Raw genomic sequence first — 22,852 nt, forward strand, 5'->3', positions numbered from 1 at the left:
CTATTAAGTCCTTGCCTGACAGGAGACAAATTTCTCCTGTTTTCTGTGCCTCAGAATCCTCATCTTTACATGGTAGAGGAGGGGAATTGTTTGAGTCTGGTGGTCCCTAGGAACCGTCTAGTTCTGATAAGGGGGGCTAGAATGATAGCCAATGCAAAAGGGACACGGAGCCTGCAGGGGCATAGGAGCAATTAAAGGAATCTGAAAAGGGTGCCACATACCCAGGCGCACTTCTCCCTTCATTCCCGTTCCTTACTAATGAGAGAAGGGTACATGGTCCATGCCTGGCAGGTCTGGAAATTATGGATGGGAGAGGGGAGCAAAGATTCGGGTCATGGATTTCAGGTTTAAAACGTGGGCTGAGAACAAACTTGAACGCCAGAGAAACCAGCCACACCTTGAATGTTTTGCTGATATATTTATTTACAGATTTCCCCATTTCAGATGATGGTGATAAAAAGTAGATGGAGACCCCACCCTATCCACCCCCTAATAAATTACAGACACAGATTTCACTTAGCATATAGAAGCATTGGGGCATGTCCAGATTCATTCCACTGGGTTACTAGAGCCAGGAGAGATTTGATCCTGGGGGCAGTCTGAGCACCTCAGGCCCAGAAATTGAGCTAAAGAGAGGTCACCATTCTGGGCCCTGCCACTGGTGTGCCAGCAGAGGTGACAGAATAGAACCATGGTGAACTGAGTTGCTTAGCCCTGTCATGTGGTCTAGTAGGCAACAGTGGGCTCTTGGATAGCTTCCAGTGAGATCCACAGTCTCATAGAAATCTGTGCCTCAGGGTTTCCATCTGCACAATGGGGATAAGAATCCTGCCCTAAAGATGTCACAGGGCTATCATGAAGCTCCAAATTGACACAATTTGTCAAAAGTGCTTTGCCAAAGTTCCAGTGCCATACAAATTTAAGGAAATTCGATTGATTGATTGTGATCATTAGAGTGCCCCAGGTATAACAGTGGACTGGTTTATGGGTCCAGGGGTCAAGCAAGTGATAGAACTCCTATGGTGTGCCCTAGGTGGGCACCAATCAATGGCGAGTAATGCCTGCTGCAAAGCCAAGTTTCCTTAGTTTCTTGGCCCCAGGAAGCCTCACCAAGGCCTAGTGTCTGGGTCAGGGCTAGGCAAAGTCACTGGGGAGGTTACAGAAAAAGTCACAGGGGTGAAAGAGAAGGAAGAAGGTGGCATATAAAGCAGGGAGTAGTTAGTATCATCACACACAAAAATAGATACCCATTGGATGAAGGGCATTGAATTGGTAGTGCAGATGAAAGATGGAGCCAGTGAGGAGAGGGAGATGTCACAGCAGCAGAGAGAGAGGAATGCTGTCCCAAATAGGCTCTCTTGCTGCCCCCACTCTTCCTAAAGGGATAATGCCAGTGCCTATATATCTGCAGAGAAAGGGGTAGCAGGGAGAGAGAACTGAGAACATACTAATCTGACCAAAGGAGAGGGATCCCTTCCTCCTGTTATACTGCTGCCTAGCATCTTAATGAGGTGTCAGGTATAGGCAAGCAACTAGTCGGTACACTTTGAGACTGAGGCCAGAACTGTAGGCCAAAAGCACTACAAAGGCAATAGTGGGCTTCTGGAAAAATGCAGTAATTGTCTGGTTGTCAGCATTGTTGGAAGATAGCTAATCTGCCTGTACTTAGGCATGGTTTTAGGGAGCTGATCACTAGATGGCTACGATTTTTAGCAATGAGCATCATGGATGCTCCTTGAAGAAGAGGAAGGTGGCCCATTTTTAATAATTTGAAATGGGCTGCTAAGAAGACTCAGTGAATGGGCCAGGTCAGGGAGAGGGGCAGCAAAGACAAACCCTCTGCAGGCTTTTATTTGGAGAACGGGGCAGGAAAAACTCTAGTTGCTCCTGCTGCTGCTGCTGCTTTCCTCCAACTGCCTCGGCAAGGAGCTTGGATCTCCTGGGGAACTGGGTAGGTTGCCCCACAGGGTACCAGCTGGTACCTACAAGTTAAGGCAAACAAGCCAGTAGAGCACATTGAAGAAGAAGAAGGTCACTGGGAAAACAACTCGTGAGTAGTTATCCAGGCGGTAGACATGGATGCAGAGGCGGCCCTGCTGCCAGGTACTGCCCTCACAATCGGGGACCATGCAGAAGTACTTCTTAAAACCCTTGTACCACTCACAGCAGGCCAGCTTGGAGCAGAGACTCTGGGGACCCTCAGGGCTACCTGGGCTAGGGGGCTGCTGGGCTGAGCAAGACGGGCGGTCCTCTCCATCACTTCCCTCAGTGGTGACAATCTGGCACACAAAAGCTTCCTGATGTTGGCGGGCACAGGCTCGGGAACGTGCACGGGTACGGGCATGGGCACGGCTATCGATACGAGGCTAAAATGGACAAGGAAAGAAGTGGGGAAAAGTCAAGGGAAGAGAACCCAAGTATAAGTGCTGCCTCCGGATTTTCTGGAAACTGTCTTTGGCACACCATATCTTGGCTTTTCTCCTCGAACTTCTCACCATTACATCAGGAAGTTGATTCAACTCCCCCACCACCCTGGGTAACATTCCATTACTCAGCAAACTGACCATCCATGTGCCATAACCCCAGTACCCCTGCTAGCATGTCTCCACACTCCAAAGCCTTGCCACCACTCCCATACCCAGCTCATACATGGCGGAGTTTCGGAGAAGCATGGGCTTTTGTCTGGTTGTAGATCAGGAAGTTGAGCACAGCAAACTCCAACAGAGCACAGAAGCAGAAGACGAAGCAGATGGCAATATAGAAATCCAAGGCTGTGATATAGGAGACACGTGGGAAATTCTTACGAGAAAAGGTGCCCAACGTGGTCATGGTTAGGACAGAGGTGATCCCTGCAAGAGCACAAGAGTGGAGGTGGGCTCAGTTCCTGACCTATATACGACATAGGTTGAAGGACTCCATGACAAGGCAACTCTGCCCTGGCCCAGCCAATTCCCAGGTATGTGCCTATGCGTATACTTCTTTCTCCTCTTACCTAGAGAGGTCCGGGCTGGAGCAGACTCTGTCTTGATCCAAAAGGAAACCCAAGAGAGCATCGTGGTCACGGAAGAAGGGACATAGTTTTGAAAGGCAACATAGCCAAACCGCCTGCTCACATTGAAGAAAATCGTCATGACCATGAAGTCACCTGAAAGACACAAAATCATCACTGCATTACAGTGCTGACATGAGGGTCCCCCTTAACAGGACATGCACAGTAAGGGTCTCACTGTCCAGCTCATAGTATTCCCTAGGATAGAGGCATGATGTTACAATGCAATACATACAAATAGGACCAGAAGAAGCCCAGAAAAAAGACTTACTGCAAGACCAATGACCAGTTGAGAGCTAAGCCAAGGCCAGAATTTTAATAGCTTCTTTCTCAGTTCACTGTCCCGCACCCACTGTCTGTCTCTGTAGGTTGGCAAGAGAGTCAGGTGAAAGCAAAAAATCAGTTAGCCTTCTAGATATCATGCCCACGCAGCTGATATCCAGATGGCTGACTGAGGGCTTCATATCCACTGAGGCACATCACACCTGCGCTGCTGGCCCTCAGAATGTCTACTCTCAGCAAATGAGACTAGGGAAGTCTGTGCTGTGGCGGAGAAGCACAGAATGCTTTCGGCCTCCTTTCTACACATTCATACGATGGCAAAATGCCTTAGTGAGTGAGCACTGCTCCACAGATGGTCAAAACCGGCAATGGCCTGCTCCCCAAGCTTTTGATGGCTCCCTGTTTCACATGAGCTATATAGACTCAATCCACACTCTGGAATCTGATGTAAAAGGCCCACTATGACCCAGCTCCAACTGACATTTTACACACACACCTTACCCAAAGCCAATCCCATCTGCTCACAGATTTCCTGAGATAGCCTGCAATTTTACACCAATATTCTATCCTTGGACTCTCTTGTCTTAGTCTATGACCCCTAACCCAAATTGAGTGTTTCAGGAAAAGAGAAGAATAAGCTTAAAATGAACATTTAAGTCAGCCCTCCAGATATCCATTCTGTGGCGTACACATCCAAGGGCAGACTGAGGTCCTCACAGTCACTTGGACATTGTGTCCTTGGTCATGACTCTCAGTTAGATGGTCATGGTTCCTCCAGGACCTGATGACAACCTATATCTCTAGTTGGCATCTTCTTTTGTACCATTCATGCTGCTTTATGCTCTGATACACCCTCCCCAAGCACTCTGCATGCTATCATGACTCCTGGGCTTGTGTGGGCTTTTCTCGGAGCCCAGGACATCATTTTCCACTTTCAGCATCACATTGGAGTTGCAATACTATAGAATTCCTAGGCCTATAATTAGGTGGGCTTTTAAGTCCCTTCAAGGCAGGGCTCATGCAGGCCCTGTGGCTTAGCCCCTGCCCATCCAAGCTCAGAACAGCCTGGAACCCAGCAGATACTCAGTAACTCTTGCTCCTGTCAGGCAACAGCTTTGTGAAGCAGACCAGAGCACTAACCTGTCCGTGTGTCCTCCTATTTTGGAAAGTGGATCAACTGCCCAGCAGGTCTGGGTGGGCTGGAGCCGAATGAGAAGAGTAGCCTTTCCTACTCACCTTGGCAGCACTGAAACTCAAGGAGCAAGGCTTCTCAGATTCTTCTGGAAAAAGGCAAGGGAGCAACCTGTTGTCAGTGGGAAACCTGTGTGTTGAGCACACTTTTGGGATAGAACTCCTCCAGGGCTGCTGCACGGACCACCCTCGCACTTGCCTACTGGCCAGAATGTATTTATCAAAAGTCCTCTTGCCGTGGGATCTTGACTGCAATTTAAGACACTTCTAATTAGTTATACCCAAGCCCTGCAATATTGCTGGGTTTATATAATATATTCTTGTTGCAAGAAGATTCATTATTCTGTTGGATGATTCTATTTTAATTTTATTTATTCTGGCCAAAAAAGAACCTTCGCGGCTCGTCAAGAGATGCCAATTTGTCTTGAAGGACGAGAAAGATGCTAACACACATTTTCTTCTTCTTCAGGAGTGAGAGAAGCACGGGTAGGGAAAACAATATATCTGGGGCTGAGGAACCAAAGCAAAAAAATATATGCTAAAGTTGGTTTTCTGCTTGAACTCTTATCCTCTGATCAGATAATGGTTGGTCACTGCAGTGTCAGAGGGACACAATTAGAAAGACCATGTCCAGAGGACTGGGACTAGAAGAATGAATGGACCCAAAGCTTTGAAGAATAAGGGAAGAAAAATAAACTAGGGCTATGTAGACTACAACAGACTATGATCCATGCCGGGAATGATAATGCCGATCCTTTAATCTCAGCCCTGTGAAACAGTGGCTGAACTAACATAAGCTGGATAGTTCCAAGGAAAAAGAACTAAGCCTAATGTGTGGAACTTCCAGAGACTCAAATTTCAGATGAGTTTTCTAATGAACAGAACTGTCTAGAGAAGAAGGAAACCTCCTTGTAAGATAGTGGATTCCTGACCAGCAATAATATTCCATCAGAGGCTCCACAGCCATCAGTGAAGGACAAGCCACTCCCTGGTGGCAGGGCTGGACTCTCTTAGAACCTCCTGAAGCAGAGATTCTCTGGATCAAGGTCCAAGATGGCCAGAGTAGCAGGCTACCACTGCATTCTGAACCCTTAGGAGTTGAGCACATAAGTATGCTCCAGGTGGAGAGACCTGCCCCAGGGTCCAACTGGAAGAATTTGAGACCAGTCCCAAAGATAACTCTGACATTGAAGGAACCATGTCTCAAGATCAACTAGTCTCCAGCAGAGGAGAAAGAAGACTTCTTTTCTCCTCAAGAATCCTCCTCACTCCCAAGGAGGTCTGGTGCTTACCCACTGTCATCGCTTTGATGATGATGCTGCCTCTGGGGCTTTGTAGTCACTAGGGCACCATTTTGAAACAATGCACAATCATCTACTAAACGGAACCACTAGTGACTTGAAAGCCCCTGGGCCTTATCTTCTCTGTCACTTTTGATGATGGGTACCCACCAATCTGGGAAAAGCTGAAGTGCAGAAAGCCAAGAGGGGGCCCATGGTTAGCTGGCAGAAGAGCAAGGTAGTAAAACTGCTTCCCCAGAATCCCCAAGAAAAAAGGCAAGTATTTGTAAGGTAGCCCAGCGCTTTGCCCCTGTCTAATACTGTGCAAGCAAAGTTCTAGCCACATGAGCATGAGCTTTCCCTCAACCAGAGACTGATTCAACAAATGAAAAAAAAGCAGATTTTCTGCCTAGTCACATGGTAGCAGAACAAGATGCCTCTCATGACAAATGGCTGGTTGAGTGACTGGCTCCATCCACATTCTGGAAACGATGAGGGCAGTACCTTCACTGCCCTGAACTTGGTCAGGATGTGTGAAGACTGTTTCCAGGGCTGCTCTGGGAGCTACCCTGGGGAGGTCCCTTGGCTCCTCATTCAGATCACCTAGGAACATAAGTGAAGATGCTCACATCTAATTGGGAACTGAAGTGTAAGATACCCAGGACCTTCCCCTTTAGTCTTTGTTAGAGAAAAGGTCAGAAAACCAGTGGTCACTATGTCTATGTTGAATCCACCATGAAGCCTTTGACAAGAATCTGTGCTTTTTAGACTTGTTCCTTTAAGACAAATGTCAATGCAGCAGCCACTGTAGCTGCTGTAACTTCCTCCAGACTTTCCCAGCCTTAAACTAGGTGACATTAGAACTCTAGCCTCCACCTCCCACTACAATGGACTTTGCTTCCCATTCAACCAGATTGGATTGGTTCTGGGTGTGGAGAACTCATAAGAGCTCCATTCCCCAAAGTCATCCAAGGAGGTCAGTATTGTAACCTTGAAACTGAAGGGTCTGCATGAAAAAGCCAGTTGCACATTCTGACAGCAGCAGAACTTTATCTACTTACCTAACCTCTCAAGGAGCTTGGCAAGGCACTTACTTCTTTGCAGATGAGACTGAGACATAGTTACAAAGTCTCAGTTTCCTCTGCAAACAGTTGTAAGTGCTTAGCAATTATAAGGCAGGAGCCATATCTTACAGTATTTCCATGGGATGACTGCGAAGCATTCGTATGGATGGCCATCTCCAATCATCCCTACCACCTTCCTGGATTTCTGCCAAGCCCTGGCACACTTACCAACTGGGGTTGTGATTATTTCAGTTTTGTTGCTCACTCCTGTAAAATCAAATTGGAAGAGCTTCCAGGAATTCTTCTCATTGATTTCAAGCTTGAAATTTTCCCACTTGTAGATCATCTCATTCTCAGGATAGGAAACTGGAAAGCAATGTGAGAAAGAGGGTCGTATGAGACTCGGAAGCCCACCTGAGGTCTCCAATAGCATGGAGTCAGTCTGCACAATGCCTTGGAGTCCTGTTTCTGGCCTTGTTGAAGTCCATTCAATGAGTGTGTTTACTGAGCATTCCTCAGTATCAGGCCCTGGGCTGGAAATACAGAGATGAGCAAGGCATGAACCCTACCCTTAAGCAATCACATTTAATTTTATAAGACAGTGAGTATACTATTGTGATTTTTGGAGGACCTCTGAAAAACCTATGTCCACGGAACATAGGGGAAACAAAGTAGATAAAGATCACTTGGGGACATACGCAGAAAAGACTTCACAAGGCAGGTGATATTCCCATTAAATCTTGAAACTCAAGTAAATATTCTCAATAAGAATGAGTTTAAAGGGGTTAAGGGGCAGCATAGAAAGGTGAACCACCTGGTGTATTGTGGAAAGGCCAAAAGTTCAGGATGGCTAGCTCACAGTGGATGAGGTGCACACGATTGGGCGGCAGGGTCCAGTTCATGAATGGCCTTGAGGTTCATTCTAAGGAATTTCAAATTGATCCATGAGAGTTAACAGCAGATTTGAGACTAAGAAGTGACTCAATCTAGGTGACCCTTCAGCTAGGTCCCTCTGATCCTTCTGTGAGGACAGCATGCTGACAAGGAGGTTGGTGTAGCAATCCAGACAGAATTAAATTAATGCAGGTGAAGCTGTGACAGGGTGCAGAGAAATAGACAGCATCGATAGAGACTGGGAGGAAACACCAACAGGATGTGCTGATTGATTAGATGCAGGAGATGAGGGAGAGGGAATATCAAAGTTCTTGATTTGGACAACTGGGTGAGTGATGGTCCTCTTCAATGAGACAGATGGGAACCCAGAAGCAACACACTTGTTTTGGTGGTAGAGGTTTGGAGGAGACAATGAATTTCGTTTTGGACATTGCAGTTTCAAAGTGAAGATGTGGCAAAAGTTCAAGTGGAAGATAACAAAGGCCTAAACCAAGGTAGTGCTAGTGGAGATGGAGAGGAGCAGCCATACTTGAGATACACTTCAGAGGCACGTGGAAGGGACACAACACAATATTGGTGGCAGGAAAGGAAATGAGGGTGGACGATGGAAGCCCTGCACAACTTGGCAGCATTTTAGGAGAAAAGCAGAGGCAGAAAAATGTAAATGGCAAGGATGAGAGAAAGAAGGAGCCCAGCATATTTCTGGGGCCCCAGAAACCTAAGAAGGTACTCACAGCTAGAGAAAGATAGAGGGCAAGAGTGAGAATCCATTGGAAATCTGAGCATGTGGAGTGAGCATCCAGCATCAATGGTCATCCTGGAAGGGAGAAAGGAGCCTCATTAGGCTGGCCCTAAGCACTTCCGTATCCACCCAACTTTGGTCTAAGGACTACCACCAATGAATGGCCGGAGTCAATTTTTTTGTTTGTTTGTTTGAGACGGAGTTTCACTCTGTCACCCAGGCTAGAGTGCAGTGGCATGATCTCAGCTCACTGCAGCCTCTTGCCTACCAGGCTCAAGCGATTCTCATGCCCCAGCCTCCTGAGTAGCTGGAATTAGCACCAGCACACCCCGCTAATTTTTGCATTTTTAGTAGAGACAGGGTTTTCCCATGATTGCCAGGCTGGTCTCGAACTCCTGGCCTCAAGTGATCTGCCTGCCTCAGGTTCACAAAGTGCTGGGATCACAGGTGTGAGCCACCGTGCTTGGCCCTCAGTAGAATTTAAGACAAAAAGCTCAAAGGAGAGATAACAAGAGAGAAAACAAAACAAAACAAACAAGCAAACAAACAAACAGCTTAGAACTATCTGGCTACTCTGGGCTCCATCATTAGAGAAACGTATGGACCAACTTCGATCGGTTTTTGTTTTCTCGCCCAGCCTAGTTTCCAAGACCTGCCAACATCCTCCCTACTCTCCCCTACCTTCCTGCCCCCACATGCAATCTTCCCCTGCTGGGCATTCAAGTATCCAACCTGGTCTTAGGTACCTTTGCTACTACCGTGCTGCTGCTCTGCCTGAACAATTTCACCACTGTGGACGTATCTTTATATCCAGTACCCACTTAGGATGGAATTGTCTAGGTAATGCAGTCGTACTGGCACATCCTAGTTGGGGGAGCTCTGGACTCAGAGCCAAGTAACTGGGTACCAGTTCCAGCTCTGCCACAAACTTGGTGTGTGGTTTTAAGCAATATCTTTCTATTTTGAGGCCTCTATATCTGTTACATAAGGGGGCTGGGCTCATGGTCTAGGAAAGCTGGGCAGGCCCTTAGAGGTATCATTCAGGATGAGATCTCTCCCCATAGATCTTTAGCTAAAATTATCAGAAGGGGAGAGGGAATTCCAGGAGCTGAGACTCCAGAGGCTTCACATACCTAATTGTGTACAACACCTTGCCATCCTTGTAGATGCGGACCATCTGGTTGGGCATGGTGATCTCATGCTCGTGGGTCCTCTTAGAATTCCTAAAAAAGGTGTCCGGGATCCACAGCTGGCTCACCACATTGCCGTTCAAAACAAGAGACTCAAAGGTGTCGTTGTAACAGAGGCGTTTGTCGTACCAGGTCTGGGAGAAGATGATGTCAATGGTGTATTCCTGGTGGGAAGGACAGAAAAGCACATACTTGGGTATGAACAGAAAAAGGACATTCACATGCAAACATATTGTTTGCCACTTCCTAACCTAGAATCCTGAAGGCGATGTGGTGGAATGTATTGAGCACTAGACCAGGAAGCAGGAGTGGGATCAGGTCCCTTTTCTCTGCTCAAAGACTCTTCCAATGTCAGAACTAGAAGAGAATTCAGAGGTTACCAAGCCTAATGATCCCAAATGAGAAGTCAGTCATACCCTGCTTGATTACTGTGAGCAAGGGGAGCTAGGTCCTCATGTCATGCAGCAGTTAACACAATACTCACACAACTCAGGACAATAGAAAAGTTTGCCCTAAACAAAGCTTCCTACTACTTTCTCTTACAATCCCCATTCTGTTCTCAGGTAACACATAGAGCAGGTCTAGTTTCAATTCCAGAGGAGAGATCTCCAGAAATGGTATGACATTGAATCTGTCTTTTTCCCACATTTCTGAAGTCATGGTGCATCTTACAATTAACACATATCTTTAATGGAGCATTTCTTATTTTTTCTTGACAGTAGCTTAAATTGGTTGTGATCTTAAATCAGAGCCAACATTGAATCAAGGAAAGGCACCTGAAGGTTGCAGTCTTGCCCTCCTGAGTCTTTTCTGTGGGGTAGACATTCATGACTAAAAGTTTTCGGCTTCAACAACCCAACCACTGGTTTTACCAATAGATCTGCAAGGATTGCACAGTCAACTGACAGTCTACTCATAGGAAACTCTTTTCACCAAAGTGTGGTAGTACTTGTTAGTACTTGGTCCATAGCACTACTACTCACTTTGTGCTGTGTTTATCCTACAAGGTCAACCACACATTTTAAAATGATTCCACACTTTGGGAAAGTGTTGCCCAACAGAATGGCAAATGTGACTATGGTCCATGCAAATCTTACTGACATGGAGCAAATTGAAAGACACTACTGGATAAAACTGAAATCTAGAGCACCTTGCTGGTCACACCATAGTCAAGACTACTGGATTAATGCAGTTGAATTAAGGAAGCCTATGGTCACTAGGTATACATGATCAACGTGAACATAACAATGGGATAGGTGAGATTTGGTAATCTTTAAAGGTACTGTTAGCTCTGATGTTATAGATTCTGAGGATTTTCATTAGCACATGTTTAAGGTTTATGTGTCACTACAACTATCCAGTTGTTTTTATGTTTCCTTATAAGTGAGAGTAAGAGAACATTTCACTTAGGTAAACAATAAGACAACATAGGACTGGATCACTAAAAATGACATGTCTGTACACTATGCCCACACTTGGAAATATAAACATGGAATTATGTCAAAATAAAAAAGATTAGAAAATACCCAGAAGACACTGACTGACACTACAGAAAACTGAATGTGCCCTACAAATAAATGATTTCAAGGTAATGTGGAGGCCAAGGAGAACTGTTAGACTCTAGTGACAGTCTCACTTTTTTTTTTCTGTAGAATTGTTTCCATTTATAATCAAAGTCTTAAATAAATGTTCTTGTGACCTTGGCTAAAACTTGCATCTTTCCCTGTTATCCTCTTTGTTAGATGGGAGACTATACATAATTTGTAAATGCCCCCCACCTCAAAAAAAACTGCCCTGTTTCCAGAGGTTACATTGAGACTGTCCCTTTACCAGTGGGCAAAGGCTCCATGCCATTCTGTGATGGGCTTATCAAGTAGATGGACCCTTTGGAATCCACTTAGGTTTGTACAGAGGAAAGCGGCATGAGTTTGGCTGTAGGAGTTTTCTATTTCCAGGTGTTCCAAAATAAAATATAATTCCCAACTAGGTCACAGTCTCAGAGGATAGATTTCATCTAGAAACAGACAGGCAATGGTGGCTTAATTCCATGGGCTGGGCTCTTCATCTTATTGCTCCTGTGTAGGCTGTGATGCTACTCCAGCCAGGTCAACACCCTCTCAGTCCCCACATTTCCACAGTAAATCAAACATCCCAGCTCAAAATTGTTTTAAAAATTTACAAGCACACACACCGTTGACAGCATACAGTGAAGTTTCCCCTTTCAGATTTTATTTGGGGAGCACAAATGTTAATTAACCCCAATCCTTCATTCTCCAGAATTACAATAAAAATGAAGTGTTTTGCAGGCCAGGCGCCATGGCTCAAGCCTGTAATCCCAGCACTTTGGGAGGCCACTTCTGGGAGGACAGATCATGAGGTCAGGAGTTCAAGACCAGCCTGGCCAACATGGTGAAACCCTGTCTCTACTAAAAATACAAAAATTAGCAGGGTGTGGAAACAGGTGCCTGTAGTCGCAGCTACTTGGGAGGCTGAGGCAGGAGAATTGCTCGAACCTGGGAGGCGGAGGTTGACGTGAGCAGAGATCACGCCACTCTACTCCAGCCTGGGTGATGGAGTGAGACTCCATCTCGGGGGAAAAAAAAGAAGAAAGAAGTGCTTTAAGTCACAAGAGAAACATCTATTTAGTCTCATGTTCTTTAAACAAAGAGAATCTTTTTTTTCTTTCACTTATTTTTTTTTTTTATTTTTATTTTTTACTTTCAAATAAGTGCCTGTAACCTTTGAATGTGTGGTGTGTGCGTGTGCATAGATATATCCATGATTATTTGGTCTCCAGATATTGTCTGTCCCCTAAAATATCTGTTAAACATCAACAATGATATTTAATAGGAAGAAGCTAGAAATTTGCACCACTGGTGTTGAAGGGAGGAAAAAACCCTACTGCAATAGAACTCCAAGTAGCTCGAACAGCAAGTACCACAAGTAGACCAAGGCAGAACTCTGAGTTATTTTAGAGATAAGGAAACTAAGGCTCTATGAGAAAGGGGGCTATCCAAAGTCACACAAATAGTCAATGGCAGCCTGGCCCTGGGATTGCTTTCACTTGCACCAACAATCTCTTTAGGTACCAAGGTCCAATTTTCTCTGCAGAATCCCTAGGTCTTTCTGCTGAGTTCTTCTGCATCAAACAATGCATACCCACAACCATGGAGGCGGGCACGACCTTCGGGGAAGAAATCAAGAAAATCCCTGATTGCCTTTGCTGCCCAGGACCAAAGATTGTAAAAGCAGCCACCAAACTGCTGGGAGCCAACCATGGAAGGGAAGACTGAGAATGTTCCCTGGAGTAGGCCAGAGAAGCAGACAGAAAAGAGCTGGCAGAACCTGGCTCCCATTTGTATGAGAGCCTCTGACCCCACCCTGCCCCACCTGCCTCCACAAATAGCCTTCCAAGTGTTTCTACGGTCCCAAGTGGCTGGCAGTTTAAACTTGGCCAGCAGAGCCTCCTTCATTCCCAGGCCTTGTGAACTGCTTGGTAGCCAGTGGGAAGCCTTTCCCTCTGCACTCACACTGTGCTTATGCTCTATGTTATGAAGTGTTTCAAATGAGCATTTATTTCTATTTGACAATTGTGAGTTCATTACATATCAATTGATAACTAACACTTCACTTTTTCCCCAGTTTGACAAACGAGCTTACGATGTACATCTCTTTTAGGTCAGCCGAAACTCTAGAAGTTCAGTGTTTTGGAACTAGAATCAACTGCGATAATTACCACAGCAAGAAAAAGCGTTAGTAACTAGTAATGCTACAATGCTCAGTGATTCCCAGATTGTTCATTGCCTTTTAATCTCAGACTGGGTGTTACAAAACCGTGCGCTCAGGTTTCCTTCCTGGAGGACAAGGCCTGCTTTCTACACAACATCTGACTGAAAGGTGTTGAAACTCCCCTCAAGCAGCTACACCAACTATGTACCCAATGCTGGGACTCACATTTCTGAGAAGGCTCAGTTTCCTCAAATGTAAAACAGGGATCCATGTCCTAATGGCAGCTTTGGCTTCCATGCAGGTTGTCATGAGGATCCAAGGAGATAAGCATGTACTGGGTACTGGCCTGTTCTGTGACTGTGTGGCAGAGACATGCGTCCCCTCCTTACCAAGTACACCACAGAACAGGGACCTCCCACAGCTTTACAGAACTATTTGGAACCATGTAGAATGCAAGACATTTCAGGACAATTTAACACCACATGTGAGGGTTTGGAATTTTCAAGACACTTGGCTCAGGCTAAAGTGCCACCTTACTGGCCAAAGAAAATAAAGTTGTTGGCTCTTTTCTGAACGAGTCCTGTGTTCCATGCTAGGTTTGGTGACTGCTGGGTTATTAGACTATGTCCTTCAAGCATTGTCAGGTGAGGCCACTGCTGGCAGCATGAATAGCCATGGAGCAAGAAGAGACAGGGCATTCAGCTACTGTGAGTGGGGCTACTGCTCTGCTACAAGGGCTCTTGTAGATAGAAATTGGTTTCCCAAACAGCAAGGAGATTTTAGTCACAAATTCTCCACTACTCTTCAATTTTACAGGATGCTCTATCTCACCCAGAAAGCAAACCAAGGCAACTTAGCGCCCTCTTCTCCATTTGTCAATGTGTGTGTTCTCTCCACTCCACCTAAGGAAATTTAGCCACCACCAATTGGGTGGAGATTGACATGTTAGAGAAGAAGGAGCAAGCCAGCTTGTTGGAAATTAGACTGGTTGCTTCCAAATAAGGTTGGCAGTGCCTTAAAGTCAAGCCAAAGGAACAGAGAACTAGAAGAAACGAACAAATAAACAGCTATGCAATTTCTGGGAGCCATGAGGTTACTGTGGACTGAGCACTATATTTGGCTTTTGGCATGCTAAAGAGGAGAAGCAGAGACTGCTGCAGGAGGCTGTCTGCCCAGCTAGAATAGCATCCTGAGCCACTTTCTCACTCCTACACCAATGACTTGAAAGGGTCAACAATGACAACAATGGTGGGACCACAAGCCCTCAACCTCTGGTTCTTGCACAGAACTTAGTGTTTCTTAGTTTATAAACAATGCTAGCAAAACTAATTGCTAAATTCATACCCATTTTTAAAAAGGTAAACTGCAACACAAAAAGGAGACTACAATTCTCATAGTGGTAAACACACTGGTAACAGCAAAAAGTAAATCTGATTATCCAGGGAAGAGTCAAAAAAAAAAAAAAAAAACCCACCAATTTTAAAATGTAAACAGAAACTCAAAAACATCTATCTGCTCTATGCTTCTGTTATTCCTTGTTAGTTCTCAGCAACTCAATTCTAGGAGTTACTCAAAAGAAGAACATCATGATCATGTGTAGCAGGCAGACTCTTAGATGTCCTCCAATGTTCTTCACTTTCTGGTGTTTGTGCCCTTCTGTAATCCCCTCCACTTGACTCTGGGATGGGCCTCATGATTTGTGTCTGATAAGAACACCACAGAAGCAATGGGATGTCACTTCTAAAATTAGATTATAAAAAGTCTGTGATTTCCATCTTGAGCACCTTCTCTCATACTCTTCCTCACTCTGAAGGAAGCCAGCTACCATATTGTGAGCTACCCTGTGGATAGGTGCCCATGGCAAGGATGGAGGGAGACCTCCAGACCACAGCCAGAGAAGAACAGAATCCTGCCAATCCTGTGAGTGGTCTTGGAAATGGATCCTCCCTCAGTTGAGCCTTCAGATGAGACTCCAGCCCTAGCTGACACCTTGATTACAGGTTTGTGAGAGACCCTGAAACAGAGAACCCAGCTAAGCCATGCCTGGATTCCTGACCCACACAGACAGTGAGATAATGATTGTTGTTTTAAGACACTATGTTTTGGGGATAATTTGTCACATAGTAAGGCATAAGTAGTGTGCCTGAAGAATCAGGCAGCCAAAGTCTCATGGTTGGGGGGTGGGGAACCTTGCTCTTCCACTTAGCCTATGTAAACACCTTGATTTTCCATGAAGGTTAACTTAGCTTTGAGGGTCTATTTGCAAGGCCCATCTCAGAGCCAAGGCTCTAAGCTCACCCAGTCACATGGCACTTTTTGGGTACCTGTGAGTATGCTAAAACTTTGTTTGCCCTGGGCCAAGCGATCTGTGGCTGTGATGGAGTTTCTTACCACAGCCTTCCTCAGTGTCAGGCTCTGCAGATGCAAGTGATTCTTGCAGAGCATCTTTCATCACTCATTTGCTTAGCTAACATATACTGAGCCCTTGACATCAAGGAGCTCATGGAGGAGACAGCAAGGCCAACATACCACAGATAATTACAATGAAATGATGTAGGGAAGATCAGGTAAACAACTGTGATAGAAGCTGGAAAGATGTAACTGCCAAAGACAGGAATGTGGTGTGAGAAAGAAAGGAGCAATTAATAGGTGTGGAGGTCAGGGGAGATGCTGTGAATGAGATGCAGTCTGAGTTAGATACTGAAAAAGAAGGCAGCTGACAAGTAAGAAAGTGGAACAATGGCATACCAAATAGAAAATCACTTGAATGAAAGCTCAGAGGTACAAGGTGGTCTGGGAATGCCAATATTCTAGTGTGACCAAAGCACATGGTCTCTAAAAGGGTGAAGAGGAATACAACCATGGAGGGCCGTGAACTGCATGTAATAAGCAGTGCTGGGACTGCAGGAGGAGCATCACTTGGGAGGCCAACTTAGTAGGTGGAGTAGGTGTTTTCTAGGTGGGAGATGATGAAAGCTAAATGGGGGCAGTGCTGACACTATGATTATATGAGTGGAAAAGGAAAGAAGGAAGTAGAACAAAAATATAGAAACAGTCTTAGAGCAAGAGCTAGTAACTTTAGACTTATGTCCATACAAATAATTATCAGAAGAAAAGAGGCATTCCATTGTGGTGTTTAAAATTGCTTTATTATTTTTATTTTGAATGAAAAAACTGGAAGATATGGTCATGATTCTGAAGATCCTCTTCAAGTAGCAAGGGACTTACCTTTTCCAGTCTCATTCTCAAGCCAGTGGTCAAAAAAATCCCTTCCTCTCTCCAGAAATAAATTATTGGAGTTGTTAACAGAAATACAGTGCAGAAAGCAGAAGTCTGTGGAAGGCCCTATAGGGCAGCCCCTGGGCTTCTAGGAAATACCATAAGAAAAGCTTAGTACTCACCATGTCCAGGATAGAGAGAGGACCAAGGCTGTTGACGGAGATCTCAACAGTGACCACAGTGGGCTTCTCTGTAAGATAAGCAGAAGCAGCAAAGGGTAAGTGTCAAACAGGGGCATGGGACAGGGGAGGCAGTAGTCAGAGGGGATGAAAGGGGAGTCAAGTAAGTGTTGGACCACACAATTTCAGCAGCTAATCCGATTTCTTTATTTGTTCTTTCATGGCAAAACCAAGCTCATAGACTGTTAAGAATTGGACATACATCTTGAAGATCAAAAATCTAGTTTAGTCCTCTCATTTTACCATTGGAAAAACTGAGGGCAAGAGAGGGAAAAGTCTTGATCAAGGTCAATGACACTGCTGAGAATAGAGTTAATATCTCTTACCTGACAGGTCAACAAGAGATGTTCTTGTCCATGTGCATGGCACCCTCTGTTACTGCTCAGGTCCATTCTCCGTGCCTTATACCCTCAACCCCTGGACCCTCTAAGGAGGGGAAGAACTTTTTTCTGCCACTTACCTCCAATGCCAGGGCGCAGTTTGTGGTCATAATTACTCAGGATAGTGTTCAGGATGCGAGAGGCTTCTGGCAGTTTGCCAGCTCTGCGCCCAGTCTCGGTCTTAGTTGACTTTGTTTCCTCAGAGAGGAGCTTATTTTCCAGAGGCTGGGGCGGGGGTCCATAGACGACATCATAGGCAGAGGCTTCATTCTTTGATTCAGTCTGAGGTCCCTCGACCCTAGAACATTCAAACAAAAAATGAAGCTCTGCCCTGCAGTCTGTAGGGGCCCCAGCTAGTGCTTCTTGGGACAGAAGCAAACCGAAACAAGTTTTCAACACAGAACTTAGTTAAATTGTGACTGGTAACAGCAAATTATAAGACAGTGACAGATTAGGCTTGTGAATTTCTTTTAAATCTTGCTGCTTTTTGGGGACTTTCTATGCTGTCCCTCTTTTATGATAACTCTTTTATTTAAAAAAAAAAAATCAACAAAAGCAAGACCTAGATTTTAAAAGAATGTTCCACGTGAAATGAAGAGGGCATTTATGTCTGAGCACTGGCCCACTGCGACTAGCCTTGGCCTCTAGTCAGCCTGACCAGCACCAACTGGGAGTGAGGAGCAGGCAGAGGGCCAGGGCTGAGAGGAATTCTTGCGAAAGCCAGAGTGGCCTCTCCCAGAGAGGACCAGAAAATTGTGGGAATATTTTGCAGTTTTGTTGGTTGTGTAATACTCGTTGCACTGGGGGCAGGGGAAGGAGATGAAGAGAAGGAGGCTAAAGAGCAGCCTTTGTGGGTGTCTAAACAGGAAAGGCAGGAGTCCTCCACCCACAGACAGCCATCCAGGAACTGACTGCCCAACAGGAGTCCACCCTGAGCTCCACAGCCATGCACCACAGCCAAGAAAAAGAAGAAGATTAGTAAGAATAATTGAATTAAACAAAAATGTTAAAGGCCATCTGCCAAAGTATGAAACTCACCGATGGTGTTAGAAGTCCGGATAGTGCTGCCTTTGCTGGGAGGCAGTGACAAAGGGGGCTTCTTAGGTCCTGCTCACGTTCGGGTTCTTGATTTGGCTTTCTTTACACCGCTGTGGTCATATTCTGACAACTCATCAGCTGTACACTTATGATTTGAGCACTTTTCTGTATACATGTTCTAATTCCATAAAAACGTGTTGCAAAAAATCAAAATGCCCCACCTGCTAATATCTGGATCTCATTTTATTTAAAAGCAAACTCTTAAAAAACAAACAGAAATCATTTATGACATAATAGGAGAGATTTGAACACTGAGTGGATAGTTGAGGCATGAATAAATTATTCTTAAATTTTTGGTGTAATTATGGTAGTTTCTTATGCTTGTGAAATCTTTAATGATTAGAAATACATACTAAAACAATTACATATAAAATGATATGATGTCTGAGATATGCTTCAAGACAATCTAAGTCGGAATTGGAGAGTGGGTGGGGTAAAAGAAAATAAGAGTGGCCATGAATTCACAAACAGTGGGGGTGGGGATGGCTACATGGAGATTCCGTGTACTGTTCCCTCTATTTTTATATGTCTTTAAAAAATATATAATTAAGTCTTTTAAAAAGCCATCATCCCATATTAATCTGTGATATTGGAAGGCAGGAGAGCGGTTTCCTTTGGGGAGGAAAGTGTACAGGGACAAGCATTTTGGAGATGCGTGTGTGTGGGGGGGTGGGGTGTGGTAAGGGGGTTGCAATGCTGTATTTCCTGATCTAGGTGTTGGTTACATGGGCCTGTTTACTTTGTGAAAATCCACTGAGCTGTTCACTCATGATGTCTGTGCTTTTATACTGGCATGTCACACTTCCAAAATGATTTTTTTTTTAAGCCATAAGGCAATTTGTTTCCTAAAATAAGGGGTAAACAGGGCAAGAGACATTGGCATGACCCCTGTATTGCAGACCAAGGGACTGCCAACTTGGGCAGCAAAATGCATTTTTCTGCAGTATTTCAAGCTGTTAGAATTGCTTAAGTGGCATACAGATGTGCCAAATCCACACCATTTCTCATGTCTGAAGTGGCTACTTTCCATTGTGGGCTAGGGAAGAACTGGACTTGGAAAATACAGTTTCTACTTTCAAATGCCATATTTAGAAGATGTCTTCTCTCCCTGAGGCCAAATTCCCAGCCATCTCAAAAGATAAGGGCCAGTGACTATGGGAAGAGAGGAGGGAAAATGGAGACCTGAGACCCTGCAAAATAAGTGATGTGGCTGGAAACGTGGCACAATCAGAACCGACAGCCAGTGGTAGACTGAGCACTGCCAGACAGGACCACCTAAAAGCCTGAAGCAGCCCCTCCCAGATGTCTGAAATCCATGGACAAGATCCTCCCAGCTGCCCCATGTTTAAAAGTGCAGAGGCAAACAGATAAACCCGAAAGCACCCAGACCACCAAAGCCCTCCTGCCCCTAGACTAGGTCTGCAATGAAAATGATAGCAGAGGGTCATAAGGTGGCTTTAATCCTAAAATTGGCTTTTGCCAGTTAAAAACAAACAAACAAACAAACAAAATAAAACCTCGTCCTGAGGTCCTTGGGGTTAAAGAGCTGCTGACAATGCATACCTTTCCCCAGGCAGCCATTAAGCTCACTTTTGAGGCTAGAAAGAATAAAAACTTGAAAAACACTCATACACTGGAATAGTGGGATTTTCCAGGGGAGTTTTTCAGGCATTCACATGTCTCCAGACACAATGGTCCAGCATGAAGTTGAATCTCTGCACTACCCCCTCCCAAACAGTCGACTGCTGGTGGCGTGAGAAGTGGGGTGGGGGGTGGGGGGCATAAGAAAAGATGTTGGATTTTTTTCTAAATCAGATCTCTTTTTCATTATACAGATGGACCAACTGAGGCCCAGATAGAGGAAGGACTGTACTCCAAGTCACACAAATAATTTGAGGCTAAGCCTGGACCAGACAGAGGTCTTGTGGTTCACTGTGGCCCAGTACACCCCATTGTCACCTCCCAGCTCTTTCCTAGCACCACAGGTTGCTATGCTTGAAGAGTAGTTTCCATTTCCCCAGCCTCGTTTCCCTGCTGTTTTCCTCTCTGACCTCCCCCACTTCTTATTTCCCCCATCCCAGAGCCATCTTTTGCCCTAGCCAGTCACCATGTCAGCTTTCTCAACTAGTCCAAATTCCATTTGGAGGGATGTGGATGACTGGAAATTGCTAGCACGCATAGAAAAACATTTACCAAGCCCTTGCTGAGGCTAGCCCCACTCCAGGGCACCAGTGAGCCAGCAGGGAGCCACACATCCCCCTCTCTGAAGAGCTAACGCAATCTGGGGTAGGGAAAGAAGTCACCCTAGCTCCCCACAACAGATAAACAAGACACAAGCCCAGTGCCATGGAAACTTCAAGAAAGCTCCACAGATCAGGAAGCTCGCAAACTTGTGACACTTCACACCCAGCAGGAACCATCTCAAAAAACAACAACAACAAAAAAGAAACGAAGCAGTCATCTTCCACCCCAAAAAGCGAGAAATCTAGGGGACAACCTTCCTAGCCAAGTCTGAGGGCGAGGAGAAGGTGTGAGGGAAGATGGTTGTTCAAGGGAAACCTGAAAAGGGAGAAGGGGATTGAAATCTAGGACCCAAACCACAGACTTCAGAGGAGAATAATATTCCTGGCCTCTGGCTCCAGTCTATCCAAGGCCCAGCAGGGTGTCTAGGGATGAGTTAAGGAAGGGGGAGGCTGTCAGCAGTGGGGAGGGGGTATAGCTGCTGCGGGAGCCCTTAGACTAAACCAAAGCTCCTGCCTGAGACTGGCACCAACAGGAGCAGCGGCATGGGAAGCAAGGAAAGTCAGAGTTGCCTGGCGCAGTGCCTGGAACTCAGTAGGCACTCTTAAAAAAATGTGAGCAGCAGAGAACAGACGAGGCAACACGCACACATTTTTGGCGCAGTTAAGCTCCCTCAGCCCGCGCACCGCCTTCTCAAAATGCACCCCCGACCCCCCAGTAGCTGAAGCCTGCCCTGGCCGGTCACCCCCGGGGCTGCTCCCCTGTTCCTGCGCAAGACTCCGAGAAGGAGTGCTTGTCACCAGGCCATCGCAGTGCTTCTGAGAGCGGGAATCCAAGAACTGGGGTCCCATCTTCCTTTTGGCGTCCTGTCTTCCTTTTGGAGATCCCCTTCAAGGACCCCGGGAATCCATCCTACAGTGAACCGGGCGGAGGCTGGCGCGCATCGAGGGCACGCAGTACTCAGCCAGCCCGCGCTAGGGCCGGGGCAAGGCGGGCGCGGGGCTCGAGGAACGCGGGGCCGCAGGGATCCCGGGAGCCGTCCCTGCTCCCAGGGAGAGGCAGCTGGGCGCGAAGGGCTCCCGGGTCCCGGGATGGAGACTCACCTCGACTGAAGGATCAATAAGATGCCTAGGAGGACTGGAAGAACTTTGGACAACATTTCCGCGGAGACCGGCGCGACCACCTGTGCGGAGGTCGCGGTTCACGGTCTGGACGCACTGAGCGCGGTGTGGACGGTTTTGCTGGGCTCCAACTTTCACTCCTCCCACTCGCCCCGCCCCGTCCCGCGCTCCCCGCCCCGCGCTCCCCGCCCCAGGCCCGCCCCCAGCCCCGATGGAAATCTCCGACGACGTGACGGCTGCTGCCGTGGGGAGCGGGGGAGGCTCGCGCGGGCGCTGGTAGGAGGCGGGAGCCCTGTTGCTGAGGCCCCCAGTCCCCCCGCCGCCACTGCAGCACTGCCAGACAGCCAGGGGCGGGGGAGGGGGAGGGAGGAGGCGGCCAGCCAGCTGCGCACGGCCTGGGCGGAGGAAACTCGCGGCCCCACGCTGTGGCCGGCAGGGAGCTGCTTCAGGGACAAGATGCGGGGCTGGATGTGCTTACGCCCCAGAGGCGACCCCCCCCCCCCGCCCGTTGGCGTGCCGCGGGGTCAAACTGTGCTCTCCAGCCGTGGCTTCCTCCCCGCCCTTGTTGCACCCCGTTGCTTCCCCAAGTCTCCTGGCTTCAACCTAGCTGCCTCTCTGGTTTTCCCAGCTCTCAGCCCACAATCTTCAGTCTTTCGAAATACAAGTCTTGTCGTATGAAGGAAGCCAGGTAACTCAGCACCTTCCTTGGCATACGGAAGAAGAGAGACAGGGGTCTCCCCAGCAAGCTCTGATATGAGGTACTCCACAGGGCAAATTCCCAGGTATTTGGGGGCAGGGAGGACCCGCCAACAGAGGACCAGGCAGAGACATTCACTGGAGAATTTTCTCTGAACCCCAAGGGGACACTGCCACAATGTGCCTCCCGCTTTGGCCCCAGACGCTGAGTGTGAGAGGGACCACCTGGAATAGAGGAGGCTTTGGAAACCTCCTTAAGACTGGATGGCTGAATCTTTCTGGAGACTTGGCACCAGGTGATAGCAGAAGAAGACATGAGAAGGCACAGAGAGGGAAGGGGCAGTGCCCCTCTTCAGGGGAGACATGTCAAGAGTCTCAAGCGTACTTGGACTTCGTCTTCTTTACCTAGATCCTTCTGATTTGCTTCAGAAAGAGAA

General features: G+C 46.6%; 1 protein-coding gene across 1 annotated transcript; it reads right to left on the reverse strand.

The window, feature by feature from the left end:
- Positions 1 to 406: 406 nt before the first annotated feature.
- On the reverse strand, positions 407 to 21,816 carry GABRE (gamma-aminobutyric acid type A receptor epsilon subunit). The gene is made up of 9 exons (XM_010364285.2): positions 21,702 to 21,816; positions 17,340 to 17,557; positions 16,823 to 16,890; positions 9,636 to 9,856; positions 8,495 to 8,577; positions 7,095 to 7,232; positions 2,993 to 3,145; positions 2,650 to 2,849; positions 407 to 2,366 (listed from the first exon to the last, which is right to left on the reverse strand). Exons 1-9 carry the CDS (start codon positions 21,755 to 21,757, stop codon positions 1,983 to 1,985), a joined length of 1,521 nt encoding a protein of 506 aa, XP_010362587.1. The 5' UTR covers positions 21,758 to 21,816; the 3' UTR covers positions 407 to 1,982.
- Positions 21,817 to 22,852: the final 1,036 nt, after the last annotated feature.

This window comes from Rhinopithecus roxellana, chromosome 7, assembly GCF_007565055.1.
Source record: "Rhinopithecus roxellana isolate Shanxi Qingling chromosome 7, ASM756505v1, whole genome shotgun sequence".
In the NCBI taxonomy this organism is placed as follows: Eukaryota; Metazoa; Chordata; class Mammalia; order Primates; family Cercopithecidae; genus Rhinopithecus; species Rhinopithecus roxellana.

What these genes read in the sequence shown, in the direction of transcription:
- GABRE (XM_010364285.2), bottom strand. Translation starts at nt 21,757, where the DNA reads ATGTTGTCCAAAGTTCTTCCAGTCCTCCTAGGCATCTTATTGATCCTT. An exon ending in AATAATCACAACCCCAGTTG is followed by an intron (nt 3,146 to 7,094) that starts GTAAGTGTGCCA and finishes TGTGTCTTTCAG; the next exon opens with GTGACTTCATGGTCATGACG. An exon ending in CTTCTCCGAAACTCCGCCAT is followed by an intron (nt 2,367 to 2,649) that starts GTATGAGCTGGG and finishes TGTCCATTTTAG; the next exon opens with CCTCGTATCGATAGCCGTGC.